The sequence below is a fragment of the Podarcis raffonei genome, chromosome Z (genome assembly GCF_027172205.1).
Source record: "Podarcis raffonei isolate rPodRaf1 chromosome Z, rPodRaf1.pri, whole genome shotgun sequence".
NCBI lineage: Eukaryota > Metazoa > Chordata > Lepidosauria > Squamata > Lacertidae > Podarcis > Podarcis raffonei.
This window is the reverse complement of record NC_070621.1, coordinates 47,073,117-47,090,052: the sequence shown is the minus strand read 5'-3', so window position 1 is coordinate 47,090,052 and position 16,936 is coordinate 47,073,117. Positions and strand designations below refer to the sequence as shown.

The following is a 16,936-nucleotide window of genomic DNA, read 5'->3' as shown; positions in this document are numbered from 1 at the left end:
TCCTTCGCTGATTTGCGCTCCGTTGCGGCCAAGAGGCTTCCTGGTGGGTCCATGCTCCTCTGCTAAAGGCGCACAGGTTTCGCCCGCTTCAGGGGTTGGGCTGGGCGCGTGGGTCCCTCTGGAGAAGAATGTGTACTTGAGGGCTTGGTTGGAGAAGGTGCTCCGGGAAGGTTAGGGCAGAGCCAGCTGCTGCCCACACGCCTCTCTGGGAACTGTGCTGCTCGAGTGTTAGGCTGTCCTAAGTCGCGAGGTGCCCTGACAATTTCTGCCAAATCCGCACCCCGAAGGCTTGGAGCAGCGTCAAGGCGCTGCGCTGCTGTCATGCTCTTGGCGCTGGGCGACCGGAGCCTCAACCTTTCCAACCAGAGCGCGGCGGGAAGCGCCGGTAACTTGAGTTTCGACAACCAGCTGCTGGCCTCTCCTGCTGGGAGCCTGGGACGGACGGGACACCTGACGGTGGCTGTGTGCCTGGGCGTCATCTTGCTCCTGGGCAGCCTCAGCAACCTCCTGGTGGTGCTGATCTTCGTCAAGTTCCAGGCCATCCGGACGCCCATCAACCTGATCCTGCTCAACATCAGCCTCAGCGACCTCCTGGTCTGCGTCTTCGGGACCTCTTTCAGTTTCGCTTCCAGCGTGCGCGGCCGTTGGCTCCTAGGCAAGGCCGGCTGCAAGTGGTACGGCTTCGCCAACTCCCTCTTCGGTAGGTTTTTAGAGCAAGGCTCTGGTTTGGGGGAGGAGGCGCGTGGAATATTTGGGAAAGCAAGAGGGGTTTGCCTTTAGGGTATCCAAAGTTCCTGCGTGGTTTTACACATCGAAATTTCTGAAGCTCCAGTACATTTATGTATTAATTTATTAGATTTAACTACCACCTTTCTCCTCCACAGTTCTAAAGATCTCCTTCCCTATGAGGTCGGCAGATAGACTGGCCAAAGGTCACCCAGTGCCAGTGTGATTCATGGCTGAGCTGGGATTCAGACCCTGGTCTCCCAGGTCATAGTCCAATATGCCAGCTGTTACAGCACCCTGGCTATGTGGAGACCACATCAGAGAAAGCCATAGAGTTGACCCAGCCTTGACCAAAGCTATGTGCTGGGCTTGGTCCCATTCACACCAGTAAAGTGCTCCGGAACAGTCATGGAGAATCCTGGGGACTTGTTAAGCATGATGGGAATTGTCACTTGGTGAGGCCAGCACCCTTTAACTACAGTTCCTTGGGGAAAACCATTGCTGTTAAAGAGTGCTTTAAATTTATGGTGTAGATCTGACTTTTCGTTTCTGGCCCCCCAAATTTAGCAAATTGTATGAGTGATGCAAGTTTTCATAATTGCTTCGCTTATTTTGCCCAATTTATGCTGCATTAAAAAACTATTATTTGTATAATTTACTGTTGCTTTGCTGGTCGTGGAGAAAGGCAAATAGTTATTCCAAGCCCTTGGGTGACTTTGTCCGCTGTACTAAGACCGTTGGCAATTTGACTCTGTAACACCTGCAGACTTTCAAAACTGTTCATGCACTTTCAAGCCATTCAGGAATCTTAGGATTCAGCCATACAGCTGCAAACGTTTTAAGTGCATTATACAAACGGTACACTAGATGGCGATGGCGAGCTTTTGACCTATTCAATCGCTTTTTAAAACTTTTTAAAAAACATGTTCATAGCATTTTTTATATGTGCCTAGATTCCACCCTAGACAGTCTCCATTCTGTGTACTGACCAGACCTAAACCTTCAATATGCCCACCCACCATGTGTGTCCTGGGACCTTGACCTTTCCGTCTTTCCAAACATGCATTTGCTGCATTCACTGGTCACATTTTTGGGGTGTACATCTAAAGATGCAATGTGTGAAATGACCATAAACAGCCACTATCTTTAAGGTCAAAAGGTGTCAGAATCTGGGGGTCTGGCAGGATGGTGGATCTGAAAGCCCAGGCCAGCCCTACCGTTAGGTTGAGTGGGGTGGGGTGATTTTGGGTGTCATGAAAGGGCAGCTAATTCTTAGTTGTTTTATTTACTACCACTGCATTTGTACTCCTAGGGAGAGACATCTGTACAATTTTCTGTCTCAAGTGCCAAAATACCTTTGCCTGCCCTGTGGCTTAACTTTGGGCAGGGGGCGGGGCTACCTTTGTCTGCCTCACCTTGGGCAGTAACACATCTTGGTTTGGTTCCAGATGACCTGCATTCATCCTGATTTGTTTGCAGAATGCTTGAGGGGAGGTTAGATGAAACCAGCAATTTACACATTGCTGTTTCTTATTTCTGGGTGGGGAAATTGGATGGCAAGCACACTTTCAAGAGCGTTTCCGCATCACTTTCTCTACTGCAAAAGTCCAGTTTTCAGGAGGAAACAAGTTCGTTGCACAAGAATCAAATCAACTTTAATTGTGCAACCTGAAAATAGAAAACACCTCTGGACCTGCCATGAGTTGTGCTCAGTGGTTGATCTCTGAGCTGTTAGGGGCATCTCTGCAAATGTATTAACTGCCCCTAAAATTCCAGCTTCTTTCAAATATGGCTATCATTTTTGATGCCAGCAGGGTTGTAGGATAAAGCATCAATGTGCAGCCTGATTCTGCACTAATCTCCTGGGCATCTCTACCTCTGTAGCTCATCCATTGTTCATGATATTATCCGTATGTGACACAGTTAATCTCTCTAGCTGGGATGTGTCACAGTCCATCTGCTTCAATCAGAAGCATGACTTCTCCTGCATGCACTCTTTCCTCTTTGCAGGGACTGGCTACCTTTCAACACATGTCTCACAAAGGAATTTTGTGTATGAAGATGCAGAGAACCATAAAGGCAAGACCTGGCCTTTATTGAGGGATAGATGCAAGATGAGATCTACCAGCTCTGAAATCAGGAAACAGGAAACAAACTTCCCAAAGATCACAGAGTCTGGCTTTTTTCCTTGTGAGAAGCGGGAGAAGCCAGCATGGGTGAAGAGGACGGCAACTAGTTCTGGCCTCTAAATATATGTAGGGCTGGTGCCAGCCTATTTTGCATCCTAGGCTAGGCTAACTACAGTGGTACCTCGGGTTACAGACGCTTCAGGTTACAGACTCCGCTAACCCAGAAATATTACCTCAGGTTAAGAACTTTGCTTTAGGATGAGAACAGAAATCGTGCTCTGGCGGTGCGGCGGCAGCAGGAGGCCCCATTAGCTAAAGTGGTGCTTCAGATTAAGAACAGTTTCAGGTTAAGAACGGACCTCCGGAACGAATTAAGTACTTAACCCGAGGTACCACTGTACTTGCATTCTCCAGCCCCAATTGCTAAATTCAATTTTCAGAAACAGGTGTCTTGTAGAAAAACTGAAGTGCACAAAACTTGAAACTGCTAAATTTATTTTAAATTGCAAGAGTACATCATACAATAATAATTATTGATTATTTCAAATACAAAAGAAAATGTTTCAACATGCAAATCATCTTGAATAATCTTGTGAATTTTGACATCAAAATTTAAGTCTCTTAAAAGTTTCCATTTCAGGCACATCAAAATCTCACTTTGTGTGACTTTTCCTTTGCAAATTTTGTCACCTTCAGGTCAAGTGAGGATGCTTGGGCATGTTGAATTGATATAGTTGCCAAGTTTTTATCAGTTTGAGCTTTGACACTGGAAATGTGAGAAGGATCCTGATTAACTGAAACATTAAAAAAAGGTAAAGTACCCCTAGATTGTTAAGTCCAGGCAAAAGCAACTATGGGGTTGTGGCACTCATCTTGCTTTCAGGCTGAGGGAAATGGCATTTGTCTGCAGACATCTTTCCAGGACATGTGGCCAGCAGGACTAAACTGCATCTGGCACAATGGAACACTGACGGAAGTCAGAGCGCACGGAAACGCAGTTTATCTTCCCGCCTGAGTGGTACCTATTTATCTACTTGCACTGGTGTGCTTTCAAACTGCTAGGTTGGCAGGAGCTGGGATCGAGCAACGGGAGCTCACTCCATTGTGGGGATTTGAACCGCCGACCTTCTGAACGGCAAACCCAAGAGGCTCAGTGGTTTAGAATACAGCACCACCTGTGCCTTATCCACACTTCCTATTGTCCCATTGCTTTTCCCCCAGGGAAAACCACTCTTTAGTGCTCAATCGGAGCAAACAGCAATTTGCTCCAGTCCAGATGGTTTTGCTTTATTAATCAGACATAGCTCACTAGAAAAATGAATACCTTTTCAAACAAAGATTATGATGTGACCGTAAGATTTAAAATTAAGTGATTTTCACTTTGTATGTGTGTGTGTTTGTGAGCATAACTTCCAATTAACTCCCTATTTTAAGTATACATTTAAAAAACAATTCTAATGTATAATGCATTTTACCTAAAATGATTAAAAAATCAAAATATAAAATCAAAGTAAAGTATCATAATAAATTTATAATATATTACAAGAACTAATCTGTATAAAACTGTGCCCTTCAAAGGTCAGTTCTGCACCTGTTTGAGCTCTATACCCCATCTGGCTGCCTAGTTTGCCTGATCATAGCACTGGTCCTGAGGAAATGTCAGTCACCCCCCCCCAAAAAAACAGCATGTGTGGTTCTTGCAACTGTACAAGGCTGCTTTTCGTTTAGCTAACTGCAAAACTCCATCCCAGCTGTCAAGCTCTTTCCCCTTCAGACCTTCACCAGTGGGGTGTGTTAAATATTTAGGAGCCATCAGCTGGCAAGAAAACAGAATGCCTGTTCACTTTATGTCACAGAGCAGGGTTCTAGCCACAATGTTATTAAGGTCAGCTTTGCCTGCTTGCAAAACTCCCCCCCGCCCCCAGCATGATTGATATAATTATTATTATCCATTAAACTTACTAGTCACTTTATGAACAAATTTAACTGCAAGCAACTTACGGCAATAAACGAATGACACATACATTAAAGCCTGCATTAAAAAAACAAAACCCAGAGAAAAAGCTAAAACTCACCCAAAGTTTTAAAAGGCAAGACTAAAACATCCCACCCCACCCAAAATGTTAAAAGCCAAAGGCTTGGCAGAAATGAATAATAAATAATATAACAAACTTTTATTTATATCCCGGCCGAAGTTGGGCTCAGGGCGGCTAACATCAGATATATAACATTGGTAGAAAATCAGACAATAATTAAATTACCTCTTAAAAACAGGTCAAAATCAAATTAAAGTTTAATTAGATGGCTTTCTGCAGGGTTAGGGTTGGGAACAGTAAGTGCTCATCGGCCCAACTGTTACGCTGATCTTATATGGGCCTGTGAGAATGCTGGGAGGCCTCTTTCCTATTAGTTCTTATACTAAAAGAAAAGGGGAGTCAGGCTGAGCCCTGACCAAAGGCTGTCTTGCAGGCCCTGCGGAAAGATGTCAAATCCCTCAGGGCCCTGATCTCTTGTGGCAGAGCGTTCCACCAGGCCGGGGCCAAGGCCGAAAAGGCCCTGGCCCTGGTTGAGGCCAGCCTAGAGGCCCAGGATCTCCAAGGTGTTATTATTTGCAGACCGTAAAGTACAAGGGTCCTAGGCCGTATAGAGCTTTAAAAGTTAAAACCAGCACCTTAAACTTGACCCTGTACTCCACCGGGAGTCAGGGCAGCTGGTATAGCACTGGATGAATGTGATCCCGCAGTGAAGACCGCGTAAGGAGTCTCGCCACGGCATTCTGCACCTGCTGGAGTTTCTCAGTCAGCTTCAAGGGCAGCCCCACATAGAGTGAGTTACAATAATCAAGCCTGGAGGTGACCGTCGCATGGATCACAGTGACAAGATCAGGGCGAGAGAGGTAAGGGACCAACTGTTTAGCACCGCAGAGAAATGTTTTTTTTCTTCCTGGTGCATAACGGTAAGTAATGATGGTGCCTGGCAAACCTCCTTGGGGAGAGCATCCTGCAAACAAGGAACCACCACTAAAAGACCCCTTCTTGTGCTGCCCCCCTCCAGACCCCCCCCCTTGGAAGGGGCACATGGAGAAGGACCTCTGGTGACGATTGCAGGTTATGGTTTAGTACATAGCAGGGAGAGGTATTGAGCCAGCGTGGGGTAGTGGTTAAGAGAGGTAGACTCGTAATCTGGTGAACCGGGTTTGCTTCCCTGCTCCTCCACATGCAGCTGCTGGGTGACCTTGGGCCAGTCACACTTCTCTGAAGTCTCTCAGCCCCACTCACCTCACAGAGTGTTTGTTGTGGGGGAGGAAGGGAAAGAAGATTGTTAGCCGCTTTGAGACTCCTTCAGGTAGTGATAAAGCGGGATATCAAATCCAAACTCCTCCTCCTCCTCCTCCTCCTCCTCCTCCTCCTCCTCCTCCTCCTCCTCCTCCTCCTCTTCTTCTTCTTCTTCTTCTTCTTCTTCTTCTTCTTCTTCTTCTTCTTCTTCCTGAGCTGGATATCATCTGTCTTCCAATGTCACAAGTTTACATTCCAGCATTCGAAAAGCAGATTTTTGATCTGTTAACTCTGGGCCGCTCTCTCTCTTGCAGGCATCGTTTCCCTTACGTCTCTTTCCATCCTCTCCTACGAACGCTACGCCACGGTCCGGCAGAGGCAGGCCAATCCGGCTGTGTCCAGTTACACCAAGTCCTGGCTTTGCATCATTGGCTCCTGGATCTACTCTTTGTTCTGGACCTTGCCGCCTCTTTTCGGCTGGAGCAGCTACGGCCCCGAAGGGCCCGGCATGACCTGCTCTGTCTCTTGGCATGCCAAGTCTCCCAGCAACTTCTCCTACATCATCTGCCTCTTCATCTTCTGCCTTGTCTTGCCCCTCCTGACGATGATCTACTGCTATGGGAAAATCCTGCAGACGATTAGAAAGGTAAACCAAAGCCCCCTAACCTCTTTGACAGAATGTGGTGGTGCAGTCATGTGTGCGCACATGTCACGTTGCTGGCCTGAGGTTGTTAGCTTGGATTTGTTAGGAGAGGCAGGTGTGACTCTTGTTTGGAGTTCTTCCATCTTCACCTCTGAGAGCAATTCCTTATGAAACATGCTTCAGAGTTAAATGGCTAGAACAGGGAGGCCAGCGATTTAGGGGAAACAGAAAAATCAGAGGATTGTGCAACTTGCACAAAATGTCTCCCTCCCCTTATTTATAGAATCCTACTTCAAGAGAGAAGAACATTTACCTCTGGTGTAAGCTTATGAATGGTTGAATCACAGTGGCATTTTTAAGCTCCCAGGGATTGAGAGGTAGCTGTGAATTCTAACAGCTGGCAGTTGTGTAAGAGCCGAAAGTTGCATACTGCGACTTCAGAAAAATCACAGGGACAATGAGACAATTACTGTCATTGACTTTTTTTTTAAAGAAAGAGCAGAGTCTCCAGAAATGATTTTTGTGAATAGAAGCAGATTAACAGCAAGGGTAACATGGGAAGCAGTGTGATATATTCTCCTTATATAAATAGCAAAGGCAATGCCAGGCTTTGAACATATTCTTCTGCTCAGATCCTGCTTGTGGGCATCCCATAATGGGCCTCAGGATGCCCAACTCAATGGGCCACTGGTGGCTCTTATGTTCTTATGACACCCAGGAAGCTGTCAGAGGAAAATGAAGGAGCTGCTTGTTAATAAATACCTTTGCTACTGGGACATCTCCTGAACCACACAGACGGCCCCAGGTTTCAGAACGTTGTTCTAAAGACTTAAAGGAGCTAGTGCAAAAAAATGATTTGGGGAATGACCTGCGCTTGGGTAAGGTGGTACAGAGTGCAATGAGGAAGAAACTCTATGAAAATGTCCCCTCTCTCATATTTTAGCAGGTCTGTAGATTCCACGTGACATCTGTTCAGAAAAGAGAACACCACGTCCTGTTCATGGTTGTGTCAATGGTCACCTGTTACCTCCTCTGCTGGATGCCATATGGAATTGTCTCCCTGATCGTGACATTTGGCCAGCCCGGAATAATCAGCCCCTCAGTGAGCATTATCCCGTCCATTCTGGCCAAGACTAGCACGTTTGTGAACCCCATCCTTTACGTCCTCTTGAACAAGCAGGTAAGAACATGATAGCATATCATGGGAACATCAGAAGAGCCTAGTGGAGCAGATCATGGAGAATAACCAAGCAGCACAGCATTATTTTGGGTCAAATCAGGCTGCAACTTTATTGACTGCAGATGTAAGAGGTTTGGCATAGGCATTGGGTACAACCATTGGCTTCCAGTGTCCATTTGCTGCTACAAACACAGTTTCTCATTGACTGACATACAGTATTATAATAGTCTGTGCTCAACAACAATGCGTTGTGCTGTCTGGCTCTGCAAATCCACCCGCCTCTCCCCATCATCTTTCCCCCAAGGTATGTTTAAGCTTTAAATCACCAACTCTCACCTGCTGCTCATGACTTGGCAGGTTGCTGCTGCAGCACTGCTTGCGGCTGTGTGTGTGTGTGGAGTGTACAATTTTAGCACTATTGTTATTCTGCTCTGTTTTGAACCAAAATATTTCAACAGCTGGGATGATTTGGGAAAGGGCTTGAAAAAGCATGCGCAGAAAAAGCATCAAAGGACTGTTTGAGAGGCTTTAGCTGTGAGCATTTTTGTGACCTGCTAATGGCAAAACGGGCAACTTAGCATGTGGCTCGTTCTACAGATAAAATCTGCACCTCCTTTTTTAAATAGCTGCAAGGGTGTTTCTCACGCTTCCTGTTCTTAGGTGCAGTTAGGGATTTGGAGATTGAGAAAGGTTACCTCTGAACCAGACCATTGAATCATAAGTCTGGCTGCTGGATCAGACCAAAGGACCATCTTGTTCTCACAGCAGCCAACAAGTTGCCCTAAAGGGTCACAAGGGTCATCTAGTCCAACCCCCTGCAGTGCAGGAGTCTTTTGCCCAACCTTGGACTTGAACCCACAACCCTGAGATTAAGAGTCTCCTGCTCTACCGACTAAGCTATGGGGCGATGGGTCTTAGTATTGCCAGTTTTCTTCTGCAAAATGAGTGTTTTGTGGTGCCCATGGAAGTTTATTAGCTTTCTGAATGTGGAGCTGATATTCATAGGCATACAGCCCCCATCAGCAGTTGGAGAGCACAGCTATCCTGGATGCCTGGAAGTTTTCCTGCTTGAGCCCCAGGGTCAGTTTCAGGTTTGACGTCATCCAGGCGTAGCAGGCCTTGGCAGGCTTACTTTGGCGGAGGTTCTTGGAGCAGTGATGAGTCCCTGGGTAGAGCCACCCTTTCTGTTCCCCACGGCGCTCTGGTGTGGCGCTAGGTTGGGTGCTCTGTGGGAAATCAGTAAGAGCAGCCAGATCCAGAAAACTGGTGCTGCTGAAAGAGTCAAGCTGGTAATCAGCAATGGCCTCCGAAAACTCCCCAAGAATGCCTGGCAGGGCTCCCTGGAAGGGAGGCAGTGAGAGACTGCTGGTGCAGCCCTGGCTCATTTTAGTGGGGCTTTCGTGGGAGAGCGTCCAGGGAGATCTACTAGGGCCAGAGCCCAGTGGCAGAGCACCTGCTTTCCATGCAGAAAACCCCAATTCAATCCCCAGCATGAAACTCTGGGAAGCCACTTCCAGTCAGTGTAGACCAGGGGTAGGCAACCTAAGGCCCATGGGCCGGATCTGGCCCAATCGCCTTCTCAATCCGGCCTGCGGACAGTCCGGGAATCAGCATGTTTTTACATGAGTAGAATGTGCCCTTTTATTTCAGATGCATCTCTGGGTTATTTGTGGGGCATAGGAATTCGTTCATTTATTTTTTCAAAATATAGTCCGCCCCCCCCAAGGTCTGAGGGACAGTGGACCGGCCCCCTGCTGAAAAAGTTTGCTGACCCCTGGTGAAGACATTATTGAGCTTGGTGGACTAATACCCTGGCTCTGTATAAGGCAGCTTCCAGGCTCCTGTGATCTGGTTCAGACTTGTGCCCAAGTGGGTTCATCAGTGAGGGAGGGGCATGTTTTGTTTTGCATTTGATGATTAGTAACATCCCCACCCCGCTTCATGTTGCTGCTTTGAATTATAGAATTCAATAGAAGTGTGTGGGGGGGGGTAGCTGGCAGCAGTAAGGAGCTGGGAGGGGCACTGGTGAGTTCTGTGCCCCTACCCCACAGGCTTCAACTTCAAATTCTAGCCCTGGAGAAAACTGGAATTCCCTCTCTGCTTTTGCAGACTGTAACTAGGGCTGCAAAAGTCCAAAGGGGTATGTGTGGGTTTTTTGCTATTCCCTTGCCGGTGCAGTTCTTGAGCCCATGATGCTGAGTTTAGTGATTCACCACAGAACTCCATGTTCCTTGCTCCACATCAGGGCTAAGCTCTAGCTGGGCTCCACATCAGGGCTAAGCTCTAGCTGGTGCCAGCTACACAAACTATAATTTGTAACCATGGTTTGAAGCTGGCTTAGCAAACCCTGGTTTAGACCAACCTTGGTTCATGTTAACCCCATCTGATTCCAGTGAACCATAAAAGGGAGGGAGAATTTGTGTGTGATTGGGAAGAAGAGAGAATGGTGCATATTAGAACATACCACCAGCTTGCAAAACCCAGACTTTGGTTTGGGGACAGGTGGTGCTTACAGCTGAACTGGGTTTCTGGAGATAAGTTTGTGGTGGAGCACATGCTTTGTATGGGGAAACTCCCAAGTTCACTCCAGGCATCTCCAGTTTAAAAAGGATCAGATGGGAACAAACCCTTCTCAGCCTGGGCTCTTGCAGGAGCGCTGCCAGTTAAAGTAGACCAGGGATTAGGGAACCTGTGGCACACCGGGTGTTGCTGGGCTCCAACACCCACTGGCCCCAGGCAGCAAGGCCACTGGTCGGGAAGGAAGGATTCGGAGTCTAGCAACATCTGAGGAGCCAAGGAATTCCCCCTACTGGTAAATTAGAAACCAGGCATAAATGTCAGCATTGCCATTGGTGGCCACAAGGTGGCAGCAAGCAACTATGGTTTCTTCAGAAGGCTGGGGAATCTGCCTGCTGTTAGCGATAGTATACTGAGCTAAGACGCTTGCTGCTGTGACTCAGTCAGTGTTTTCATAGAATCATAGAACTGTAGAGTTGGAAGGGAACACGAGGGTCATTTTGTCCAACCCCCTTCAATGCAGGAACCAAAACTCACGACGCTGAAATTAAGAGTCTCATGCTCTGCCAATGGTGCTCTCCATAGAGCTGAGGGCCATTGAGAGCCTCACATGAAGGGGTGCGCTGCCTCAGGAGAAATGGGACTAGCTTTCCCACATGTGTTTATCACTTGATGTATGAAAGACAGGAGGACAAACAGCCTGTGTGAAGGAGCGGATCGGCATTATGTACAAAAAAAGCAGTACCATACAGCTTTAAACAGCCATGTCTCCCCCCAGAGAATCATGGGAACTGCAGTTTGCAAAGGGTGCTGATTGCTGGCAGGTATTCAGAACTCTATGATTCCCAGCGTGCATTAACAATCCATCCCTCTTTGCAGAGAACGCTGGGAACTGTAGCTCTCTGAGTGGAATAGGAGTCTCCTAACTTGCTTAAAAAGCAGAGACATCACCTTGCCAACAAAGGTCCGTATAGTAAAAGCTATGGTTTTCCCAGTAGTGATGTATGGAAGTGAGAGCTGGACCATCAAGAAGGCTGATCGCCAAAGAATGGATGCTTTTGAATTATGGTGCTGGAGGAGACTCTGGAGAGTCGCATGGACTGCAAGAAGATCAAACCTATCCATTCTGAAGGAAATCAGCCCTGAGTGCTCACTGGAAGGACAGATCCTGAAGCTGAGGCTCCAAGTCTTTGGCCACCTCATGAGAAGAGAAGACTCCCTGGAAAAGACCCTGATGCTGGTAAAGATTGAGGGCACAAAGAGAAGGGGACGACAGAGGACGAGATGGCTGGACAGTGTTCTCGAAGCTACAAACATGAGTCTGACCAAACTGAGGGAGACAGTGGAAGACAGGAGTGCCTGGTGTGCTCTGGTCCAGGGGGTCACGAAGAGTCGGACATGACTAAATGACTAAACAACAACAAACTTGCTTTACAAACTACAGTTCCCATGATTATTTGGGGTGCAAGTGCTGTGATTCTGCTGTATATATAATGCAGATGGGGTCTTTGTCTAATGCCACAGATTGGTTGTTTGCAGCATCTGAGGAGGCGCTTGAGCAAACAGAGCTGCACCCCCCCTTCATCAAGCTGTCAGTCATAATCAAGGAGCAGGGAAGTGAGGCATGTGCAGCCCGCACCAGCTGCTTACTGCTGCAGGGATAGGGAAAGACTGAGTGGGTGAACAGCAAGCTGCCTGGGCCAATCGAAAGAGGTGCAAACTGGACTCAGGGAGAGGCTAGTCATTCCCCTAGCAACTGTGGTCCCCTTCTCCTGGAGATCCTCGTCCTCCTCGTCCTCCTCCTCCTCCTCCTTCTACCTGGTCATAGGAAGAGCCAGCATGCCTGCAATCAAAGCTAGTTGGCTAGTTATTTCCAAGCAGCACCTGAAATTCAGCCTACTGCCTCTTGGTCCCTTATGCCACAATCTTGCCGTGACCATAGTAGCAAAAGCTGGTGGGATTCTCCCTTCTATGCCGTTCTTGAAAGCACAGGAGCTCCATTGGGGTCTTTATCTGGTTGCTCTCTGCACCCGACCCCTAGAATCCTAGGATGTTAGAGTTGGAACAAACACCAGAAGCTGGCTTATGTTTAGTCAAACCATTTGTCCACCTAGCTCAACATTGTCTGCACTGACTGGCAGAGGCTTTCCAGGGTTTCAGGCAGGAGCCTCACCCAGCCTTACCTTGGAGATGCTGAGGATTAAACCTGGGTCCTTCTGCATGCAAAGCAGGTGCTCTACCACAGCCCTTCCCCTCTGTTGCTCCACTGCTTTGGTTGAGCTGCCAACAACCTTTGGTTTTCTGACCCTTAGGTTCCTTGCTTTTTATGACTGCTTCCCAGTTGCTTTTTAGTCCTTAGCCTGTCCCAACCCTAGACTTCCCTTGAGACCTAGGTGAAGTTTTGGTCTTAGCACAAGTACCTTTTCTCATGAAAGCTGGGCTGTGAATGTTTGCTTTTGCTGACAGATCTCCTCCACAAGTCATGGAGATGTTTGCAGACATTTCGGCAGCATTGCGCTAGGCGAGGGTCGGAATTGGGAAAGACAGTGGGGATCTGAGATTAAACCTCTGTCTCTTTAAATGTTTGCAAAGAGCAACTTGGGAGAAAATGAACTGGAGCAAGACTAAGGTCCCTTTGCTGTTTCAAGCCTGCCTCTCCTCTCTAAACTCCTGTTGGTTCCCCTGCCCATGAGGAAAAAAGAAATCAGTATCATGCCTACATATTTTCTTCTTGGAGACTTGTAGTAACTTTGGGGAGCAATTAAGAACAGGGGTAATGTAGGTGTGGCGTAAAATCCCCCCCATTGCACTGCTGATCCAAATGCCCCCAGCTTTCCTTTTCTTTTTGCAAGAGTGTGAAGGCACTGGTGATCCAACCCCAGGACTTCCTTTGCCTCATTTGGTGCTCAATTAGCTAGTAGGGGAGGCTTCACTGCCAGAAATAAGCTTGATACAAAACAGATTATTCTGCCGAGGGAAGTAAGGAAAGCACAAGCCTGCTGCTTGCTTTGAGAATCCAAAGCAAGAAACTAAATTGAGGATTGAATGTGATGGCTAAAAAGATCTGCGCAAGTTAACTGCAGTGAACTTGTTTGTTTTTGCTTGCATGCTGAATTTCACATTTTGTTTGGTTTCCTTCCCCCGCCTCCAGTTTTACAAGTGTTTCATCCTTCTCATAAAATGCGGGCCTGCACCAAAGCAACTGCAAACTACTTTGAATTCAAAAGGAAGCCAGGATTTCAACAATGCAGCTGGTGGAACGTTCGAAATCCAGTTGTCCTGCATGCAAAGAGATGAAAGGCCAAACCAAAGGGATGCTGGACTCCCTCCTACAAGGAAGCAGAAAACTCCTGTGGTTTCACTATGAGTCGTAGAGGCTTGAAGAGGCTTGTTCTGGCATCTTCAGCCTCATGCCCATTTGATGACTTGCACCTAGACTTCCAAACTGATCCAAAGTCACACGTGCTTGCTCAAAACTTTGAGAGCAGTTAGAGGTGAGTGGAGGACCTTCTCTCTAGAAATGCCCAGTGCTACCCTGCTTGTTGCTGGAGTGTAGCACCAGAGTGACAAAGCGTGACCTCTGCTGTATGGAAAAGAAATCAGAAGATGCTGTCAGCTTTTTAGGTTTTGCACAGGAGAGCAGGTGACTCATTGCTGCCTCTCTCTGCCAGCCAGTTCCAGTCAGATGCCTGTCGACACTACTACAACTTTATGCCACCTTTATTGCAGTTTAAATGTTGTGGCTTCCCCCAAGATCAGAGGCGTAACTAGGTTCTCTTCCACTCTTGGCAAGGAGATTTATTGGTGCCTCCAAATCAAGTGGAGATCATGGACCAGAAACTCAAAAGGTTTTGTTGTCACCTTCTGGCTCTGCAAGTGACTTCCTCCACGGCCATTAGTGACTTCTAATGCCATGAGCATTAGAAACTACCTTATACTGCTGGCCTTTGTAGGCTAGGCATCCTCAGTATTCTTTTGACTACAGTCCCCATCAGCCCTAGCCAAGGACGATGGGACTTTTAGTCCATAGCATCTGGAAGGCACCAGTTTGTGGAAAGGCTGATGCAGGCCCAGTTACCGTCAACCCAAACTGAGAACAACTGTCCAGGATCTCAGGCAGAGAGGGGCCTAACTATTGAGAGATACTACCTGCTACCTGTGCCTCCTCTCTCAATCTGTCTTGGCGTTTGTATACTTCCTGGTATGATGCAAGCAATGTCCTCAGGCCAGGCCTTGTGCAGAGCTTAGGCCGACGGCTACGTAAGGCACCGAGAAGAGCTCAGGTGTTGCTTCAGCGACAGCCAGGGCTCATCCAAACTTACGCTTTTCCCGCTGCTTTCCTCCTCTTTACCACTGAATTGGAGTAAACATCAATTGGGTTTTCTGCAGATTAGTGTTTGTTCTGATTCAGCAATGAAGAGTTGGTTGTCCCAGGAAAAGCAGTGGGGCAAACAGAAAAACTGCTCAAACCTGTGGCTAGAAAGCATGGGTCAAGCAGAAACCTCTCAGACCCATGCTGTCTAGGCATGGGACAAGCTTAAACATGGACAAGCCCTGAGACGGAGCCCTATGGTGGTACGTGTATCCCAGTTGCAAACTCCACCTTCACTGCAAGGAGGCTCTGTGATGAGGGAGTCCTCCAAATCAGAGATTGGCAGTGCTTCATCTGTGAGCCAGAAGAACTCTGGCGCTACATGCTCATATTGTGGATGTGCTTCTGGGATGCACTCTGTGTGCCATTTCCCCCTCCGAACTAGAGTCCCTAGTCTCAAGTGGGATCTTGAGACGGGAATGATTCCTGGCTCATAATGCCACCCAACTCACCCTGTCTCCTAGGTGGTTCAGAAATAGAAGTCAAGAAATGCAAATCCAACCAGCGAGAGGCTTAAAAAAAGAAAAGAAAAGATCAATGCAGAATCCACTGTCAGCAGAAAATGAGCCTGAAACCATTGTGATGTGACATGAGATCACTAAAAACATAGCACTCAAACCCAATGAAAGAGGGAAACGAAAGAGATGTAAACAGGCTGGAAGAGCAAAGGAATCTCCACCTGATGCCTACTTGTGTCAGTGTGATGTGGCCGGTGGCAGAGCTTCATGCTCTGGCACCGGGGGGCAGAGAGCAGGCGATCCCCTTGCACTCCTCTTCCTCCGCTAGTGGATGTGGCTACCATTTGTCAGGCTGGTTTTTCCAATATGTTTCTCCATCTTGAATCTTGAATCATGGAGGATCATCTAGTAAAACCCTGTGCAGCTCTCTGCAGCCTTGTTCTTATCAGCACCATGCTTTAACAAACTGAGCTATTTTGGGCTGCTAGAGCTGATAGGACTTGCACCTGGATAGCACTAGATTGAGGAAGTTCTGGGATAGTGTGTCAGACCAGGCCTAGGGAAATTTGGAATTCATATCTTGCCTCTGTCCTGAAGCTCATTGGCCAATCTTATCCCAATCTCTATCAAAGGGTTGTTGCAAGAATAAAATTGCAGAGTTGGGGAGAATCATGTACACCACCTTGAATTCCTGAGCAGCATAGAAATGTAGTAGGATAATAAATCTTACCATATGAATTGTCCCAGAACCAGTGATCATTATTTTAGGTCCTTTTTCACGTGCCTCCTCCATGAGAGATCTGGAGGATAGCAACACGAGAATAGGTATTTCCTGTGGTGGCTCCACATTTATGGAACTCCCTCCCCAGGCAGCATGTTCGCTACATTATCTTTAGGCACCAGCTGAAAATGTTTCTCTTCAACCTTTGGCTGATTAACATTCTATGGCCTTTTACATGTGTCTGCCAGACGGGGGTTATTGGTTTGTGTTTGTTTTATTTGTATTTTGTGTTCTCATTTTCTGTGTCTATGTTGTGAACTGCCCTGTGATCTTTGGATAAAGGGTGGTAAACAAATTTAATTAAACAAACAAAAAAATGACCATCACAACTAGGACACCACCATAGAGCACACCCTCTCCCAATAACCACTTGTCTTACCTGCTTCTGTGGCCCGCAGAAGGTCATGCATCTCCCACCCCTGAAATAAATAAGATAAATAAATGGAACATTGCTTTGATGGGACTTAAGGCATCTTTCTGAGTTGCAGCTAGAGCCCCGTGACTCAGTATCCTGGTTTCAGAGTCCTCCCAAGTACAAGCACTCCATTTTCATTTGCTGGTCATTATAGATGGATCTGTGTGCCTCTTTGTCATGTTTAAGATTAAAAAATAAGGATCTTTTTGATTGACTTGTCTCTGGCTCTGTTTTGCTAGACCTAGACATGGCTGATCTGAGCTTATTCCACATGTGATTATGGTACACTTTATTACAATTTCATTCAGGAGTACAATTCCCCACTCCCAACACTTGCACACTTGCAGTTCGAAGAAATGTAGTCCATTCTACTATTCAACTTGTTTTGCTGGATGTGTTAATAAAATTGTATAAAACAGGCTGCTGAGTGCTGAAACAAA

The 16,936-nt window shown here is 47.0% G+C and overlaps 1 protein-coding gene across 1 annotated transcript; it reads left to right on the top strand.

Moving 5' to 3' along the window:
- LOC128406180 (pinopsin-like) lies at positions 1-16,132 on the top strand. Its single transcript, XM_053373250.1, has 4 exons — positions 1-700; positions 6,445-6,776; positions 7,717-7,953; positions 13,622-16,132. Exons 1-4 carry the CDS (start codon positions 322-324, stop codon positions 13,835-13,837), a joined length of 1,164 nt encoding a protein of 387 aa, XP_053229225.1. The 5' UTR covers positions 1-321; the 3' UTR covers positions 13,838-16,132.
- The last annotated feature ends 804 nt before the right edge of the window (positions 16,133-16,936 follow it).